Below are 19612 nucleotides of genomic sequence, written 5' to 3'. Positions count from 1 at the left end.
CAGAAAGAAAAAACAGCAACAGAAACTATTCTAAATGCAGCCTCAAAAAGCAGTACGTTGTTCTGGTGAAAAACAACACACAAGACTGGAAGGACTTCAAAATACAGTGGATTAGCACGGTTGTAGCGGGGGAAATATTAGGCCTTTATAGCCTAGTGAAAAAAGCATGACAAGGGAGGGAATGTGAAATATGGCAAATTAAAATAAAATAAAGGCAGCGTTATGTTAAGCAGGAAGGGCGAGTTCTGCAACAGATATGGTAGACTCTCCATTTCTGTATGCCTTTGTAATAGGGCCAAAGGATTTCCTAGAGTCTGTGCTTGCTTTACTCAAAGTATTGGGCTCAATTCTAAAATAAACAAGTTAAATGTAACGTGAAATGACACAATTAAGGTCAAGATAAATAATGTAACGATTTTCTGTATGCACATAAGGGAAACCTTTACAAAACCCCTTTTTTCTGTGCCCTGCAAACTCTGACAGTTCCATCAAGAAACAGTTATCTGTGCACAGTTACTTATGCATGCAGTAATTGCATAGATGCTGTGAACACAAACAATGTCTTGGAGACAGCAGAGGCTCTGTGTTGGCTTTACATTTCATGCAGGCTTTACAAATGTATTTGAACATGCATCCATATGCTGTTTCTGTTGAAAACTTCAGGAACCGTAACAGTGACGGGCTCACTTATTGATGCTTCTGAGGTAACATCTCCTTGCCAGGCTCTCCATGTCCAGCCCCACACCATGAAAAGTCAGAGCAGAAAAGCAAGGTAGGCATAGACATGTTCTGTCCCCTAGTTTCACGTAACAGTACACTTCTCCTACCACCTTTCCTACAGCATTTTTACGTGATCAAGCAAAACTAGGAAGACGGGAAAGAAGCCAGCTTACACAGACTTTTGCCCAATCCTGCAAGTCTACCTACTCAGACATAAGAGGCAATAAAACAGAGTTAGTGTCTCCTGATTCACAGCAGGAGAAACTGAAATTATCTACATGAAATGGCAGGAAAAACAAAAAAGTAGTTCTAGCACTGCCAGATCCCACTGCAGTTTACTTTTTCATCCATACAGCAAAAGTCAAATTTCTACTTCTTTATTACTTTAAGAGAACATGAGACAGAGACAAAGTCTATTCTGCAGGGGGGGGTTCTCCAAGCCAGTTAATGATGGGAAGCAACATAAGTTTACTCTTTACAAAGGTTTTTTGCTTTGATTTTGGTTTTGTTTTATTTTTGTTTCAGCCTGACCTACTATTTTATAGTCAGTAATAGGAGTTAAACAGAGAATACTTACCACACTTAAACTGACTAAAGCGTTCGCCTTTGGCACAGGATGGCTATACAATGATTTTAACAAATCATTTGAGTCATTTTCCTACAGGGAATATTTTTTAAAGGTAGTTAATTATTATATAAAAACTAATTGCTATTTACTACACATCAAACTATATATTGACAAAGAGAGATATATAATTTAATGAGAAAGGCAATTGCAATTTGCCATGAAGTATTTAAATATTAAATTGAGGCCAGCTTTGTACATCAGAAAATTACTGTATCTGCAAGTTAAGTCTCTCTCTTACATATCTCCCCATATACTCCTTACATGAATGGCATTATTTGCAACTGAAAATCATGTTAACATGTCTAGCTGGTCTGTGCATCTTGGACATCATTTTCCCAAAACTTTTAGCCATGATATTTGTCTATGCTAAGTTTTACTAAACATGCAGCTACACAGCTATATTGTATACATTAAAAATAATTCATCAGAGCACACAGAACAGTTAATAAGGTTTACTAAAAAGTACATGCAGCTACCGGATTTAACTAGGATCCCCCATCTTGATCTCTAAAAGACACATTTACTTGGGAAAGACAAGCAGTTTGGTTTAGAGTTTTCATTCAGTTTAGGGTTTTGTTTGTGGAAACAAAGTTATTTTTGTTGTCAAAGTAAAACCAAAAATATCAGTGACGAGGGGGCCAGCTTTTAAACATGTCTGAGTCTGCAGGGAGCTTCCGTCTCCCTGCAACAGTGATGATGACACTGGATCTCACACTAGTAAACAAGACTTTGGGTCTAGCTCTTGGTCAGATGAATGGTTCCTGGGCCAGGAGGGAGCAATGCCCTCTAACAGCATCCTCAGCAACAGACATGGGGCCAGGCAATGCAACAAAAAACTTTCTGAGCCATCAAAGGTTTTTTCAGCACAGAGGACAACAAACGTATAACTCAGCAACTTAAATTCGTGGCAGTAATAGCTGCAATGCCAGAACCACTGATAAAAAACACAGAAGAAAATCCCTAGCCTCCTTCTGCCACATACAACCTTAGTAACAATTTTTACTACTATAGTGAAGTCAGGGCAAAAACGAAAGTCGCATTATACCAATTACAAGACTTAAATGTATTCCACACTTCGTTTAAACACAGCTAACACCAAACTTTCTGACTGCATTTTCTTTTTACATAAAATATCATCATTCTCTATAGTCCATTTACTATAATGGACACTAACTGCTTATTCTATAGTTCATATATTCTTGAAATGTCAGCTTTTCCAGTCTACAGCATATGGTTGACTATTGATGGCTTTCCTTTTTTTTTTTTTAATTAGAAGCTAGTATACTAATATAGTTAAAGCAGAAAGGTATAGCTTTAATGTTCTCAGTAAAAACAGATGCCAGTATTTCCTTTCCTGTGTAATCCTAGAATATGTCTAATTGCTCATGAATATGCAAACTAAACTATCACGATTTTCCACCAAATGCTGCAAGTAATTTTGTCTTGTAGTTGAGATGACAGAATTACGAGAGGTAGTTTTTAGTTAATATGAAGGGTGAAACAGTACATCATATTTTATGCAGTTCTGAAAAAAAAGTGTTTGTAACTGATAATCAGATAGTTCCAGAGATCTACAGTTTACAATCAATACGTCATACAGATCTCCAGTGATGTGACACTTTGCTCACACTTCACCCAGGACTTGTTTATCCTAAGACTGACACTTTATAAAGGTATATTCTCAGCAGCTTTTTAAGATTAATGTGGGATTCAAGTGACAGAGGCAGCTGTATGTTCAGATTCTTTGAATTTCAATATGAAAATCAATGTAAAAACTTGCTTCTAAATTCCACTAAAATTTTAAATTTTAAAACAGTACACAATCAATTTACAGCACTTCAAATGGTGACCATTATTTCAAGGAAAATATTTTACACAATTACCTGTTCTTTAGCCAAATAATCTGCCAGGGTATTTAGGAGCTTGTAATATACCTCAAACCACGGTAGGTAACTAAAACAGGAGGGGAAAAAGAATTTTAGTAACATTTCAATGTATTTTTTTCCAGTGCTTACAGAATACCACTACAATTAATCTCAATTGTATATTTCATAATATTTCTACATATAAATACAATGCATATAAAACTTTTCCCTGCAAATGTAATGGTACATCACTGATAGTAGCAAAGCTACATTTCTTTATGCTGGACACCTGTTTGAAGTTCCATTAAGCGTATATTAGCTCATACTACTTTCACTTCCCATTATTTTAAAGGCACCAAAAGATCATTTTAAACATTGCTAAATCACATTTCCACTTTTGTTATGTCTTTCAGCATTTGTGTTATTTGCAATTTTAAAATTCTACATCCTGTTGTACCTGGTGGACTGCCAGAACTGCTGCTTCCCTGGAGAACAACAGACAATTTTACCTGGGCAGATCAGGACCCCCGTATTTGACAAGTAGTGCAATGCCATGCGATAGCATAGATGTCACACTATATGTAAGAATATTGTTCTCCCTATAAAGTAATCTCTATAGATAGATTTAACTTCTAAAAAATGAGAGCATTCACCAATATTGTAAATACACAGTACATCAATACATGAATACTTAATAGACTTCTAAAACAAGTCTGCAGTCCATATGCACGCAATACTCTCAGTGAGTTAAACAGAACCTAAGATAAGTAAGACATAAATAAAGACCATGAGAAAAACTCAAACACCGGAACATCAGTTTCTTTTTTTTTTGGTCACCTTTAACACTGACATCATCAGTGAGTGATTGCTACAGAACTTCCCATAATCACTATTTAAGCCTACAATACAGATGTTACAGGTCTGGTAAACTAAACAGTACCAGTATAAATTCCTCCTTATTTAAAAATTACACACCTTCTCATATCTGTTAGAATTTTATCACAAAGAACATTACTAAAATGGTATGGTTAATATTAGTTGCTTGAGATCAGAAGGGGGCTGGGAAGGAAATAAAGCCTGAAATGCTTTTATTACATTTCATACCCATATTAATAATACTACACACTTTGTTACTCAGTGCAGTAAAATCCACAGACACACTTTCAATGCTTTTGTGTGTGCTGTGGATAAACCTTAAAATTTCAAATCTATTATATTTCCGGAAACGTGCTAACTGCAACTGAAAAAGACCAGTATGAAGTACCTAAATGTTTTCCCTGATAGGAAAAGGAAATCTGTTAGGGAAAAACCATGGCTGAAGAGAAGCCACATCTAGTTGTGTGCAAGGAGTCCAGTGAAGGGTTATGTTTTCTTCGTAACACCTCTGTTCTCAGTACACAGCTGGCAAGACATTAGAAACAGTGCCAAATTCTCAGGGCGAAAAAAAGAGAGCAGCAGAAATCTGAACATAGTTATAGTTATGTATTTTCTAGCAATCTTTGCCATCCTTATAAATGCTTGCCTGCTGCTTAAAAAAAAAAAAACAAACAAAAAAAACCCCCACATACAACTAAAAAAGCACATGAATTTACACCTGCCAAGCCAAAAAGACACAGAGGCAATGATTTCTTTTAAAGCCACTGTATTAAAATCTTTATCACAATTGATCATACAGCACACTGGCTATTAATCAAACCTACATAAACTTCTTAATGCTTGCTCTCGTTGACAGTAAAGGTGTGACGTTATTGCATTTGCTTTCCAATATATTCTTATATAATCATAAACTTTACTTCATTGCACCTGTAAGGCCACTCCCTGCTTACAGGCATGAACACTGCATGCCCTCATACAGCACCCATCATACAGCAGCTAAAAGACCTGATCCCTGAGTCCTGTTCCACCTGGCACTCCCATTCTATTCTCTTCTGTAATCACGTTAACCTGGTTTTACATGTCGCTGAAACGCAGCATAGAGAGGCAAACAAAAATTTTCACCACAGCAGTCAAGAGTACCTGCAAAAGTCAGAGCTACTGGACAGTTTTACCAGCCTCGTCTACGGCAGGTTCCAGCGTCCTGCGCAAGCCAAGGTACAAGGTAGGTATAAATCACAAAGTATTTTTACAACACTAGACATGCAAATGGGTTAGATGATCTAAAAGTTTTCCAGTCTTTTGTTAACACCTCTGCATTAATAGTGTACATCACCCCAGCATATTTTGCTGTAGAATACTCTAAAAATTATCTAATCATTCATTTTTCATAATGAACATTTGATTAGCATTCTGTAAAAATAAATGCTCCTACTTCAATAAAATATTAACCATATTTCTTGTATCCATGATCTTAACTCCCCTTTTACTGTGAAAATAAAAGTTAGAAGTAATTTTTAAATAATGCATAAAAAGGTCGAATTCATTATTTGACATTAATGAACGCTAGCAGAAAACCAAGGGAGACTTTTCTTTCATACGCAAGTCATGCTGACCAGAGCACCCGTACAAGAATTTCTTGCCATAGCAAAATCAGGTTGACGATATACTTCCATGTCTTCATGTAACAAAACCACAAAGAAAAACACTGTAAAAACAGACTATTTGCACACAGTTTAAAAATGCCAGTTTCCTTTCTGAGCTGAAAGACTGGAAAAAGAACTGCCTTAAGCCTCATAACCACAGACACGTTTAAAATAATTTCAACATGCCTCTTAAACCTGAAAAATTAAGGCAATCAAAACAAGTACTCCATTACATTATACGGTATGAAACCAAAGGCCACCAAGACCTGTCCTCTCTTTTTCACACAATCTTCAGTTCTTCTAAAGGAGATTAATTGCAAAAGTTGTTGTCGATATTTTTAATTGTACTGTTCTTAGTGCAACAAAATATTACAAAGATCTATTGGAGAGCATAGAAGTTCCCTTTATATCTTTCTTCTATGTATTTGCCAAATGCTATTAATTCAGTATAATAAAGAATTCTTATATTTGTTGTTTTCATAAACAGTGCCTTTGTGTCTGCATATACAATGTATCTCTGCATTCAAAAGTAAATATAAACACAGGTTGTGTTTGTTGGTAAGACAGGTATCAGGTGGTATTTTAGATTCTCAATTCAAAGAGTAAGTATAAGCTCTTTTATTTTGTAACATCCTAAAGGCTGTCAAGCATATTTTTATCCTCTTGTACCACAGCCTGATTTTGCAAGCACCTGTGTTAATAATCCTATTAATTTATTTGGACTACTCTAGATGAACATTCCCATGAAATAGGCTTTACATCTTTATCCAGAGACCGTATTGGATAAAGCACTGTGTATAGAATTTTAAAATCACAGAATCCCTTAAGTTGGAAAAGACCTTCAAGATGACCGAGTCCAACCGTCACCCAACACTGCCGAGTCCACCACTACACCATCCCCCTAAGCGCCACATCTACAACGTCTTTCAATACCTCCGGGGCGGGGGGTGGCTCCACCACCTCCCTGGGCAGCCTGTTCCAACGCTTGGCAACCCTTTTGGTGAAGAAATGTTTTCTACTATCCAGTCTAAACCTCCCCTGGTGCAACTGGAGGCCATTTTGTCTTGTCCTATTGCTTGTTGCTTGGGAGAAGAGACCGACACCTACCTTGCTACAACCTTCTCTCAGGCAGTTGCAGAGCAGGATAAGGTCTCCCCTCAGCCGCCTTTTCCTCCAGACTAAACGCCCCCAGTTCCCTCAGCTGCTCCTCACAGACCTTGTGCTCCAGCCCCTTCCCCAGCCTCGTTGCCCATCTCTGGACACGCTCCAGCCCCTCAGTGTCCCTCCTGCAGTGAGGGGCCCAGAACCAGCCACAGGATTCCAGGTGCGGCCTCACCAGTGCTGCGTACTGGGGGACTATCGCTTCCCCAGCCCTGCTGGCCACACTGTGTCTGGTACAAGCCAGGGTGCTGTCGGGCTGCTTGGCCACCTGGGCACACTGCTGGCTCCTGTTCAGGTGGCTGTTGATCAACAAGCTCAGGTCCTTTTTGGCCAGGCAGCTTTCCAGCCGCCCCTCCCCCCGCCTGTAGCGTTGTGTGGGGCTGTTGTGCCCCAAGTGCAGGACCCAGCACTGGGCCTTGTTGGCTTGCATGGCACTTCTGCGTCTAATAGCTAAAAACCAGAAGCACTACAGGTGAAAGAATCTTCTTAGTTTGTTCTGTTAGCAAATCTTGCAAAATTTAAACTTTGTTTAGCACAGACAACTAGTCTGTGTACAGAAAAGTCATCAAGCGCACAAATGTCCATCGACATCTGTTAGGCTAGGTAATATTTTTTTTTAATTCAGTACAGAAATGCATCCTCTGCAAAAAATAGTTTTGAAATGGCTGAATTTAACGAAGGAAACCTGTAATACGTTACTCCTAGCTCAAAATCCTCACATTCATACATACCTTAACAACAGATAAAATCAAAATTAAAATCCATTACTAGACATCATACTTGTATTCATTGAATTATTTATGAGCAGTGTATTTCATAATTAATTAGCTATTCTACAAAATTGTCAAAAGGTTATCAATGAACCCCCTTCACAGTAGATAAAACCGAGGAATAACAGGGCTTTCATTTTCAATTTTAATGCATTTAGAAGCCTAAACCTCAAATAAAAATAATTTAGGTTCTTAAACTATTAAACCATCATCGGCTTCTTGTTTATTTTTCTCTACTTGTACACATTGTCTTTGCATTCATCATGTCACTATCAATAACTATTTGAGAAACAAACATACAACTTCCAGCAACATACAGCAATGTCTCCAAAGTTGCCACAAAACTTTTCCCCCATAATAAAGAAAAATACTAAAACACATGCAATATTTTTTTAATACATATCTATTCCCTGATTGAGAATACAGTGGTCTTTATTTAGAAGTACAGCCACTGCCTGTCACAAAAGCAAAAACCCAAGATATTTCATGGTTAATTAAAAACGTACTTTGCATTTTCTTTTAATCCAAATGAGCCACAAGGCAGGAGCTCAGACTTTTATTCAAAGTCACTCATAACCCTTGTTGCTGTAAGTAGACTTCCACCTCACTGGTGCCTCTACTATAGCTCTGATAAAACTTTTACATTCATGAGTCAAAGGTTAAATAAAGGAGAGGAAATGTTTTCTGTCAAATAGTCAGGTAACCACTAACAGTCCTGAACTATCAGCAGGAATCTAACTTCTAGTAATCAAATAAAACTAAGGAAACTGCCTTTCCGTAGCTAAATGTCTAATGTCTAGGGGCTACTTTTCTGTCTGGAAAATTGACACAAAATGTGTAAAATTGAAACATTCTGCTTCTAAGGGATTTGCCTAAAGGAAGAGAGAGAAAGCTTCAAGCACTTCAAGCATGGTCTGAACTGAAGAACTACAAAGGCTTACCACATAAACCTGTCCTCCTTATTAGAGCATTTCATTTGGAAACATAGGTGACAATTTTACAGTCATAAAATTAATGAAATCTAAGACTGAGCACTTTAATGATGCATTTTGCGTTCCTATGGATACATAAGGTCACTCTCGGAGTCCACCAACAGTTTCAAGACTTTTAACAAAACAAATTTCAGTCAAATTATTTGCACTTTCTACTAAAATCGTTCAGGTAATTCAAACACAATTGCATGTAAACCCAAGTATTATTCCTACTGCAAACAGCAGTGATATTTAGAAACAATACTCAGAAGAATTAAGTCTCCTCCTATTATTCAAAAGAGAACACTGAAATTTCTACTGTGCCACTTCACAACTGGCAAAATTATTATTTCAATTAAGACATAAAAAGTAAGACTAGAAGAAAAGATACAGTATAGTATATGAGCACAACAAGGTATGTTACTCTTATATGTTATTCCTGTTGTGGTACCCCTTGTTTTTACAGGGCTGCATTCGCTCAACAGTCTGTGGACAGAGAGAAGGTGACCCAGCAGGAGTCACACCGACAGCTTCACAAAGCAGCCGCGCAGTTTAAAGCAAGAAAAAAAAAAACCAAAAAACAACAAAACAAAACTTGGCAAAGGAATCACACAAAACTTCTGGAGAATAACCCAAGAAGCATCCTCTTATCTTAATATGGGTTTGCACTTACTGGCGCTTTGAATTTGGCAACTGTAGTCCAGCCCTGCATGATCGTTTCAGACAATATTGTGTCACAATTATGTTCTTCAAACAAAAATGCCCGAGACAGCTACCTTAGGGGATTTTTACTTCACTGTATAAATACACAGACAACTTGAACAAAACATTCTGATTTGGGAGAAAATTCTGTTTACACAATTCATACACACATGTTTCTAAAACATAAGAAAACCCATAAAACTTAAGCTAGAGTTTTAGATGTAGATTTTCTGTTTCAAACTATCCAGTTTAAAGCAGGACCATGTGGCTGCAAATTCAGAGATGATTTCCTTTAATTAGTGTTTCAGATGAAGAACAAATCATAGAGAGAAGTCCCATAAATCAAGCAGCTTTAGACTGCTGGTGTAAAACCTGAGGACAAGCAGCCTTTCCTTCAGTTTTCAGTTCAGAACGCCATTCAGCAGCTCAAGCCCTGGCTCCTAGCAGCCCTGGCACGGGTTAACGCCTGGCCTGGTACCATTCACAAGGGACATCCACAAGAGAAAAGCTGTGTCCTGTTCCCCACTCGTCAGCCTATCCAAATGTCTATAGTATTTCCTTCTCATCACTTTGACTGGCTTGTTCCTGCTCTTCTTTTCGGAGATTTTTACTTAGATTTTAGTTATTTATGACCATTTCACTTAGTAAATTTTTCAGTATTTTACTACCCCTAGTTGTCTTTGTTAAAGCCCAAGTCAGCAATCTTAATATGTTCCTCTTGTTTGAGGCAATATACATGTATGTGCATATGCAGATGTAAATAGTTAGACATGGTATTTATATAGACCTGCATTTGTGTGTTTATATAAAAGTCTATGACTATTGTGTAAGACAAGTAGTTTGAACTGCTCACACAGCAGAGTAATTACATTCACACACTGAATACAAATTTATGTTATTTTGATATATGGAAGAGAACAAGTGTGAACATGCATACACACTCTTTGTATATAAAGACAGCCTTAATTTATTAAGATTTCTTTGATTTTGGTTAATTTAAGATCAGCAAGCATGTACAAAGGAAAGCCACATAAAATGTCAAAAGAAATCTGCTACTGCATCCCTTTCACTTGGCCACTTCTAATGGATCTTGGATGCAGAGCAGAAACCAGACTGGATACTAGAAGACATCAGATGGAAATACTGATGCATTCTTTCTGTCTGAGCACAACACACAAATTGGAGAGAAATGGACTACCAAGCTAGAAGTACAATGCTGTGAAGCTAGTGCTGTTATGCATTCAGCTATGTGTTGTAAATTTGAAACTGTCACAATAAAAGCAATGAAGGCAATGCTTTGATTACAGTTCGGTGAAAAATTATAGCTTGCCACTTTTCATTTTCCTTGTTATTTCTACCAAGTAACAGACCGTTGACTAATCTTTAGCTGATGTATGTCTGTGGAAAAATAAAATAAATGCCCAAGTTTACCCCAGCTGAGAATTTCCATCCTTTGCTTTGTAGCACTACAAATAGTATTTAAATGTGCATACCTGAGCTTGCGTAACTGATTAAACATTTGTTATTACAGCATTAGAAGCCAGCCAGACAACGTTAGTACAAGTAAAAAATTTTGTTTCTCACTTGATGAGGGAATAAAAGGTTAATTCAGATAAAGAGCTAAAAGCATGCACATACATTCTCACTCCAGGCCTTAACAAGGTATACTAACAAAAGGTATCACAGAGAAACGGGTTAAACATCATACGCTCCCAAATCCTACAAATCAAATCTTTCTGCAGTATTATTAAAGAAGTATTGTCAGGATCATAGAAAGTCAATTAATTCCCAGAATATAGTCTTTTCCTTTTGTTATTTTCATTATATGGCCATAATTATTATTTTATGCAATATTTAGAGCAAATACTTATTATTAAAATTACTTGACCAAAAATGTCCAGTGTATTGGCTTTCAACATTAAGTTTAGAATCTGTTTAAAAGCTCACAAAAATCTTCATGGGATATCTCCAGTAGTTTTAAGCACTGCTCTGTAAGTTTCTATATTATGTGGAGGTTTTTTGCCCCTGCACATGGTCTATTACTGAAATTCTCATACAAGTTGCTGTTGGGTTTGTCTCCCTAACTCATGTGGTCTATCCTAAGGACACCTTCTGCGACTGCCCGATTTCCATGTTGTTCAAATACCAGATAATCTGCTTTTCTTCACAAGCTTCCTAGCTTACTCTCCAGCATTATCCATGTTGCCCCTCTGCCGCCAGTGGGTTTGGCTCTTTGGCAGCACGTGGCGCCTCTTTCACCTTGTGTTCGGGGATTCTCACTTTGAAGGTAATTACACTTCACTTCAGTCCTGTTGTTCTCATGTGTTGCTGAACTGGAAGTTCTCATTTCCTCTGTGGGCATCAGAGGCCGCTAGGCTCTTAAGTGAAGTTGCAAATTTGCCTTTTAATTAAAGCACACTGGCTTTGAATTAATTTAATTGAAAGGGGGTTAGGACAGCTAAACAAGTCTTTTTTTTTTCATTACCAAAACAATTGTCTTACAGGAGAAGAAAGAAAAAGCAGAGGGAGAAACAAAGTATTTCACTGGGGTCAACTTCGTAATCACCAATATCTCTTCTGCAATCAAGCAGCATGCTCTTTATTGAGAATTATCTGGCTCTAAGCATTTCTTAGATTAAATACGGTCTGGCTAAATAAACATGGAAGATACATCCAAAAATCATATTTCCAAGGACAGGAATACATAATAATGCACTTTATTGTTAAATTGACTGGATACTTGACAAAGATCTCATTAAAAAGTAAAAATACATAACATTCAAAGCCTCTAAAGCTGCAGCATATTGCACTCTGCTTTTAAGCAAAGATTTCATGTTATTTAAATAGAATTATTTAGCCTCACACAAGGATATCATCACATAGGGCTTGGGTCCACTTTTGAAATGAAATCAGTGTTAACACTTGTAGAAAAATTATATCCTGATAGATAAATAAAACACATTAGCAGATACTTTTTCGTGTATTTTTCTTACATTCACTCCCTGACTCAACTTTACTTGGGCTGACTTACCTTAGAATACAGAGACAGACCCTGCCTCCTGTCGTCAAACGGCAAAATCCAAACCTTTGCTTACTTTCAATGTCGGTGAGCACAAAGGTAAAATGCTGTCCTACTTGGTTTTGGGACCCCCTGAAAAATTAGATACAGAGCATAAAACCACTAAATCACATCAAACGCGAGCATTTAAGTCCTTGGTCTCAAGCCTCACTACCCCTCCCTCCCTCCCCAGCACCCAGGTGCCCCCTGCCCCCCGCCCCGTCTCATCAGCACAGAGGAGCCCAGGTCCCTCGGTGTGTCACACAGCTCGGGCCGCAACAGGCACAGCGGCACGGTGTGGCACACAGCCCCTCACTACCTAAGGCCCAGGCAGAGCCAGCACAAGCCTGCCACAGCCTGTCGGCTTTGAGGACACCTCAACAGTGGAAAACGGTACCCAGAAACAAGGTTTACAATTCTACAAATAATTAATTAAACGGGCATCCTACAGGCCTGGTTTAAGGCATCCATTAGAAAACTGACTTCTTTTTTGCGCCTTTTTTTTTTCTTTTTCTTTTTCCCTTCAGAATAGCTCCCTTGGTTAAACCTGTAGCCTTCCTATGCACCCACACATCTTCCTCCCTTTTTTTGCACTACACGTTGCCCAACAAAGAACTTGTTGCTGAATTCATTTTCCAGTGCAAAAAAAAATATGCAAAAACCAGTAAATAATCAAGAACTAACAGCATAAGAGCTAAAACAATAGTATCTTCAAGACTATATCAAAACATGCACCGACTCGAGCCTTACTCTGCCTTGAAAGTTGACACAAAATTTCCCTGCCTGATGCTCCAGCTCCTTTTACCCCCAAGCTCTGCCCTGCCAGCATTCCCTCAGCAGCGCAGCCCAACGCATTTTGTTCTCGGTTTCTGCCTCCCGCTCCAGTGTCACCTCTGACTCCTCATACTTGTCTCCAGGTCCCAGTACCAAGCTCCATTCCTGGCCTCTCCACTTTCTGCTTGACAGTATGAACCTTTTCCCAATTTCTTTTTAAGAAGAAATGGCATCTTCACTGCCATGACATGTCTCTTATCTCCTTCATGGTCTCAAGCCAGGCACCTTTCTCTCCTGTGCCATTTGTCAGCGTCAGACAAGAGATCACTGAGAACATGGGACAGACCTGCTTTTCAGTGTGGCCAAACTTCAGTGATCTTCATAGAAATGTTCTAAAACGCTTACATTGAATGCATTTTGCAATCAAACGACTGTATCTGAAGTTCACTCACAGAAACACATATTGCACTTTTCCAAAATCTCCCAAAGAAAAGCAGCTTTAGGTAAGCTTGGCTTTTTCAGCCAGGAGAGGTAATGTGTAGCACAGAATGCAGCACAGAGTGGTTTGGGTTGGAAGTGATCTTTAAAGATTTAATTAAAGCCAAATGAAAACAAAGTTATAATGGGGAACACATGGAGATTTGCAAACATAAAATGCAGCATTTCTCCCTGTAATTCTATTGTCTGCTGTTCTTTTTCCACTCTTCCATGATCTTCTACAGCAGAATACCTAAGCACCTGCTAGTAAGCACTATGATTAGCGTGCGTCACGTGTGGTTCGATCTTAGATGCCAAGCTGAAAATGAATTCCTAGAGAAGCTGAAAACCATCACAGATCTCAGTCTTCCAATCTAAGAGCACAAAATATTTTTTTTATTTATCCCCTGCAATATGTTTGGGGGTTTTATTATTGTGGCTTTTTTGTGTTTTGTTTGTGTTTTGTTTTTAAACCTCCATCAAAAAAAAAACCAAAAATTTTCCCCTAGGAAAGAAGAAAGCAGCAGAGGATCAAAGAGCGAGAGAAGTTACAATGTACAAATTTATGTTACAATGCTTAACGTGTGCATGACAACAGCTTAAAGATTAGCTAAGTGATACCACTACCCAGACCGTAGTGCCCCCACTCATTTCAGTTTGGTCTAGTCCCTCGTGAGCATACAGTGACCAGGCTGAAACAAAAGGCTGTGCTGAGCATATATGACACTACAAGACACATTTAATCCAATATAATCCCTGGAAACCCACGCTAATTAATGGCCTATTTTTTTGGTCAGGTAATTAAACTCAAATGATTAAAACAAGCATTCTCCTCACTTGTCTTCGATAGACTGGAACAACTTGGTGTGCTCTTGAAACACAGTAAACGCTCAGTGGCTTTCACTTAGTCCTTCATTTTTCAGGTTCTGTATAGCGAGCACAGTGCCTGTGTATTACACCCCATACAACACAGAGCTATCAATAACACAGGGTTATTACTCCCCTGCCAATGATGCAATTTGCTATCTCACATCTCTGCATTTTCTGCTTTATTCCTGACACCAGACTGCCACCGAAACCTGCAGTATGGTTTCAGTACCACACACACACTGCCCAGGGGCTTACACAACAGTTCAGCAGGAGCTGGGCAGTCAGCAGCACCGGTAATGCACCACACAGCGATCTCCGCTGCCTCCTGCTCCCACCCCTCCCTGCTCTGCTGCATCCCACCATCAGGTGTGGAGTTTTCCACAGCCACAACCAGCTTTTTCTTATGTCACAGAACCCCTGGCACAGTTCTGTAGTCGGGTGCCTATCTACCCATCTACCATCGGTCAAGACCCATAGAGATCATTGATAATTCACAAGCAATTGTTAATACACACTCATCTATGCAGGCGTTGTTTTTAATGTATGGTGTACATGTATGTCAAGCAAATGGTAACTCTATTACTGCTTGACAACAATTCCTTAGCCCCGAAAAACTCGTATCAGCAAGGATCTCTTGCTTTCAGGTACTTGTCTCTTCCCTTCCCAAAACCTGAAGACGACAGAGGAAAACAACCAGTATTGCAATTAAAGCATACGTAAAAATGTCACGACACAAGACCACTTTAAAGCATGAGATTTAAATTCTGATATTCCTTATTAAAAATAGCCCAGTCAAGTTACGAGTTCACCAATTCCAACACCATCTCACCACCTCCAACTCCATGTCTTCCTTTTGCTTCTTTAAGAAAGACAAATCCATGTTTCAACAGTAAATGTAAAAGTGGCCCAGCTTGAAAACTGCTTCCCACACAGTTTAGAAGGAGGTGTAAGCAGCATGTTGCAGATTTTCAAACTAAGAAAAACTCCAAGGTTAATACTGAGCCTCCACAAAGAACCCATAAGTTTACATTTGGTCCCAGTTGCTTCAAAGGAACAGCTAATAGCAGCCAGTGACCACCCATCTGGACCGCGTTTTGCGATCAGTTTAAAATACTGAGTTAATCCTGGATTTCTAATTTGAGAACTCCACTTAAGATCCAAGGGCAGCAAGGATGTCAGGTTTTTTACTCCTCTTCAACAGAATTAACACTGACTATACATAAGCCTTACAGAAACAAATTATGATTGGGGATTTGTATGCATTGATAGATAACCACCATGTATAAACCAGGCCCGTAAAACATTTAAGAAGTGGTAGCACTACAATTTTAAGATATATATTGCATATACCCTCATGGACAAATGCTAGCTATGTGACGCGGGGTTCATGCCTCTGTTTCACTGCAGCCCATTCAGGTTGTTCAGAAGTCAACTCTCACCTCCAGAGGCAGGTAGCAGCTCCCGGCACTGCTACTGAACCACCACAAATGACGCCTCTCAAAGTTCTCCTTAATGTGAAAATCAACCCAGGTAAAGCGTAATTATGTACCAGAGTTCCCTACACAAAATGTTACCTAGACTTTCTATCGGAGTGCAGGATCAACTGGCTGAGCTTCAAAAAATTTCTGCAAAATGGTGGCCGAGCTGGCTGCTTGAAGAGAGCACGATCCACTCACCTGTGTGGGGAGAGCAGGCACAAGTTGTTCCCAGCCTTCACTGACCTTCTCACTCACTCCTCTGCCTTGCTCTTGACTTGCTTTCAACTCTTGCCCTGCATGCTTACTTTTAATCTTAGTTTAACAATAATAAATCACTAATAGCAAAGAATGTACGTAAATACTTAGTAACCCTGCAGACTACAATGGGCTCTTTCAAGGTTATTACAGTTCACTGTAGAATAGAAGTAGTTTTTAAAATTTTCTAAGTACATATCTACACAATGCAGAAAAGGCTCTTTGGGTATGCAGTAGGTAAAGAGTCATTTTAAAGATTTTTGTTTACACTATAGTCATTGTTCAGGACTCATTTTAAGGCTGCCTTGAGAAAACTAATTAAGGCAGGAATTAAATCTCTTCTACAAACCAAAACCAGCATGTCTAATTATTGACTTTATCCCTTGTTCTCAGTAAGAATTGCTCTTCTTCCAAGTTAATCTGTTTAGGATACAGAAGATGTTTGAAATTATTTTTTTCTTCTTCAAATTTTAGACATCTTTGAAGGGTTTTGAATTTCAGATTTTTCAGATTCAGATTCAGAAAAAATTCATTTTTTCAGTGAGTTCCAGAAAATTATTATGCATGGGAATACAGATTTTGATGACTTATTTTTAGAAGAAAACAATGTTACTGGTATTGTTAATTACAAGGTGTCATGTACACATACTTGACCAATGTAACTGAAGTACACAGTTCTGATGAAAGCTTTGGTGGCTGCTACCTAAACTTGAAAATTTCAAATGTATTTAATCTCCCAGTCTGACACTGAGAATCAAACCCCGCCAGTCATTCAACCTAATTCTCCCCTGATCAGAGAATGGATTAGAAACCATTTCAAGGAGAAATTTGAAAACCAGATATTAGGGTAGTGGTACAAGCTGATGCAGAGACTGGGGAGACAGTCACCCTAGGTTGGGCCATCTCCTTCAACTAATTGCTATCCCCAAAACTCAGCTTCAGGAACTATTTTTCTCCATTTCCAAACCCACTCCATGATCCATGAGCCCACAGCTCAGGCTCCCTGTGTGAAGGGCTCCTCTGCTCCAACTGAGCTGACTTGAGATCTGCTTCTCATAAACCCCAGGAAGAAACATCAGAAAGAACATCTTTACACATCAGAAAGAAAAGGAACAGGAAGAAAACTGCATAAGATATAAAAACATACAAAGCTACCACCAAGTAAGAAAATCCCCACAAATAAAAAGGACAGTCAACTTGTAACTGGGGTTATGTCTTCAAACACTAGAAGCATTAAAAGACACCACACTACTAGTTAGCACCACACTACTACTTAGTAAAGAGTCTCACTGGGTGTATTCCAGTTGCAAGAGCAGCCTGCTCTGGCCAGGGGCCCTGGCCATCGTACCTGCCCAGGGTCTATCAGAGGTCCCTCGGTGTGCCCAGGTCTCCTCTCAGATGGGTCCACTTCTGCACACACACGGCATCCACACAACCCGCACTCAAAACGAATAGTTACACTCTTCCACAGTGCACGCCGTAACCTTCCTGACAAAGACTTCTCTCTTACACATACGTACCATGATACAATGAGGGAAAGGATGGAAAGGACTCAGCTGTATAAAACTGCTGCTGTGCATTTCAGTTCACAACCTATTCTGCAAACTGACTGGAATGACTGAAGCATGCAGGAAATGCTATAATTTGTTTATCTTCTCCTGTACAGCTTAAATATGTTCTCAATTTTTTACTTTTCGTTCTTAACTATTTACCTCGAAGGCAAAAATATTGGTGTAAGGTATAATTGCCTTTCACAAGAGTTGGGTTCACAAACCCAACGATCTCTACAGCCACTGTTTCACGTTTGTCTTTATTATAACTGTGTTTCTGCACACAGATTTTTACCAGAAATACCAACAAACCCAACATTAGCCAGGAACGGGAGATGGAAGGTGATGTCATTCCTGCCATCATTACTCATTGACCCTAACAGATTATGAGCTAAATAATATGCACAGTAATTTCCAAACTTGAGCAATATTCTACTGCTAATGAGAAATCTTCTACAGCAGCAGAAACACTTCTTACGCTCCAAAATGTAACATTTCCCTGCAATCTGGTGGGTGCTGGTAGGGGAAATTAATGAGGTACACATCATTGTCTCCATGCTGATCCTACACAGGCATTTTCCAAAGTGTCTTAGCTAAAAAGGCACGCGTGTTACACATTCAGCAGAAGAAATGCATTCTGAAAGGGGAAAGATAGAGAAAAGGAAGGAGAGAGGGGAAATATTTATGGCAGAGACAAATGACAGAGATTCAAAGCATAGATAAGATTGAGGGGTCAAGCAATGACATAGTGCAACTTCAGACTGAATTTGTAATGGGCCCAAAAGGAACAAGAGGAGAAGTTGCATGCTCACTAATCGCCATCCAGCTAAGTAACTGATGGATGTAGAGATCGAGGTGCAGGCTCTCTGCAAAGGTCCGAGTTTTGGGTTAAGAGTGAAAATACGCAAGACTGCTGGAGAAAGAAAAATGAAGAAAACCATGCAGAATTTGTGTAAAGGATTCAAGGCACAAGACAGAGAACATAGCGCTTTTTCTGATGTATTAATATTAGCTTAGCAAACATTAAAAGGAAATTAAGATCTTGATGTTCTCAAATGTTAAAACCTATTCTGTATGAAAAGAAATGGAGAAAGGAATTCTGTTGCAGAGAAAAGGGAACTTAGTCATAAATACCTACAAGTAAACCCTTAGAATGTTATACAATTGTGCCATTTATGAAGCCGAAAATAATTTATTCATACGAAAAAAAAAGACAGGTTTTTGGAGAAAACACTCAAGAACTTCTATGACACAATTCATTTCTTAACCCCTTCAAAATAAAATGTAAGCCATAACCAGCAGTAATGAAATTATGTGCTTACTTTCAATAAAAAAAATTATATAAAACTTAAAGTCATGGTCAAAACATTACACCATTGTGCCTTTTTTGGCTTGACTTTCAGTTTAAATTTAATGGGAGTTACCTCTAGATTTTTAATCACCATTCACAGCATGTACTTTCGATAATTAGAACGAGTAGTGTACAGTTATTTATAACATCTGCATATAAGATAAAGTAAGTACATCTGGTGAGATGATGTAAGCATCAAACAGTGAGAACTAAATCTGGATCTCTGTCTACAATCACTGTCATACAGTGAATAAAGCAAATTAAAATATGTGTTCTCATTTCATTCACTTTTCAAATCATTCTCTAATACATTTGGAAGAAAACAGGTGATAATGAACTTAGCACTCTGCTTTAATGGTGCTTTAACTTTCCCACTCCCATAACCTGAATAATATAGATTACCTAATTTAATGAGTTTTATGTAGGTAATTAGCAGAAATGACACTCCATTGCCTTCAACTGC

The 19612-nt window shown here is 38.6% G+C and overlaps 1 protein-coding gene across 5 annotated transcripts in view; it reads right to left on the bottom strand.

Moving 5' to 3' along the window:
• DENND1B (DENN domain containing 1B) overlaps window positions 1-19612 on the bottom strand; it is a 166643-nt gene that overhangs the window by 82753 nt on the left and 64278 nt on the right. For 4 of the 5 annotated variants that reach the window (XM_055724382.1, XM_055724380.1, XM_055724385.1 and 1 more), the window contains exons 5-7: window positions 12368-12487; window positions 3232-3301; window positions 1298-1378 (exon numbers count right to left, since the gene is read on the bottom strand). In XM_055724382.1, coding sequence (XP_055580357.1) covers window positions 1298-1378; window positions 3232-3301; window positions 12368-12487 — 271 coding nt within the window. The remainder of the gene's footprint in view (window positions 1-1297; window positions 1379-3231; window positions 3302-12367; window positions 12488-19612) is intronic. The other variant, XM_055724383.1, reaches the window with a different exon arrangement.

This window comes from Falco cherrug, chromosome 12 (assembly GCF_023634085.1).
Source record: "Falco cherrug isolate bFalChe1 chromosome 12, bFalChe1.pri, whole genome shotgun sequence".
In the NCBI taxonomy this organism is placed as follows: domain Eukaryota; kingdom Metazoa; phylum Chordata; class Aves; order Falconiformes; family Falconidae; genus Falco; species Falco cherrug.
Note: the sequence above shows the minus strand (reverse complement) of the source record. Positions and strands in the feature narration are given on the sequence as shown.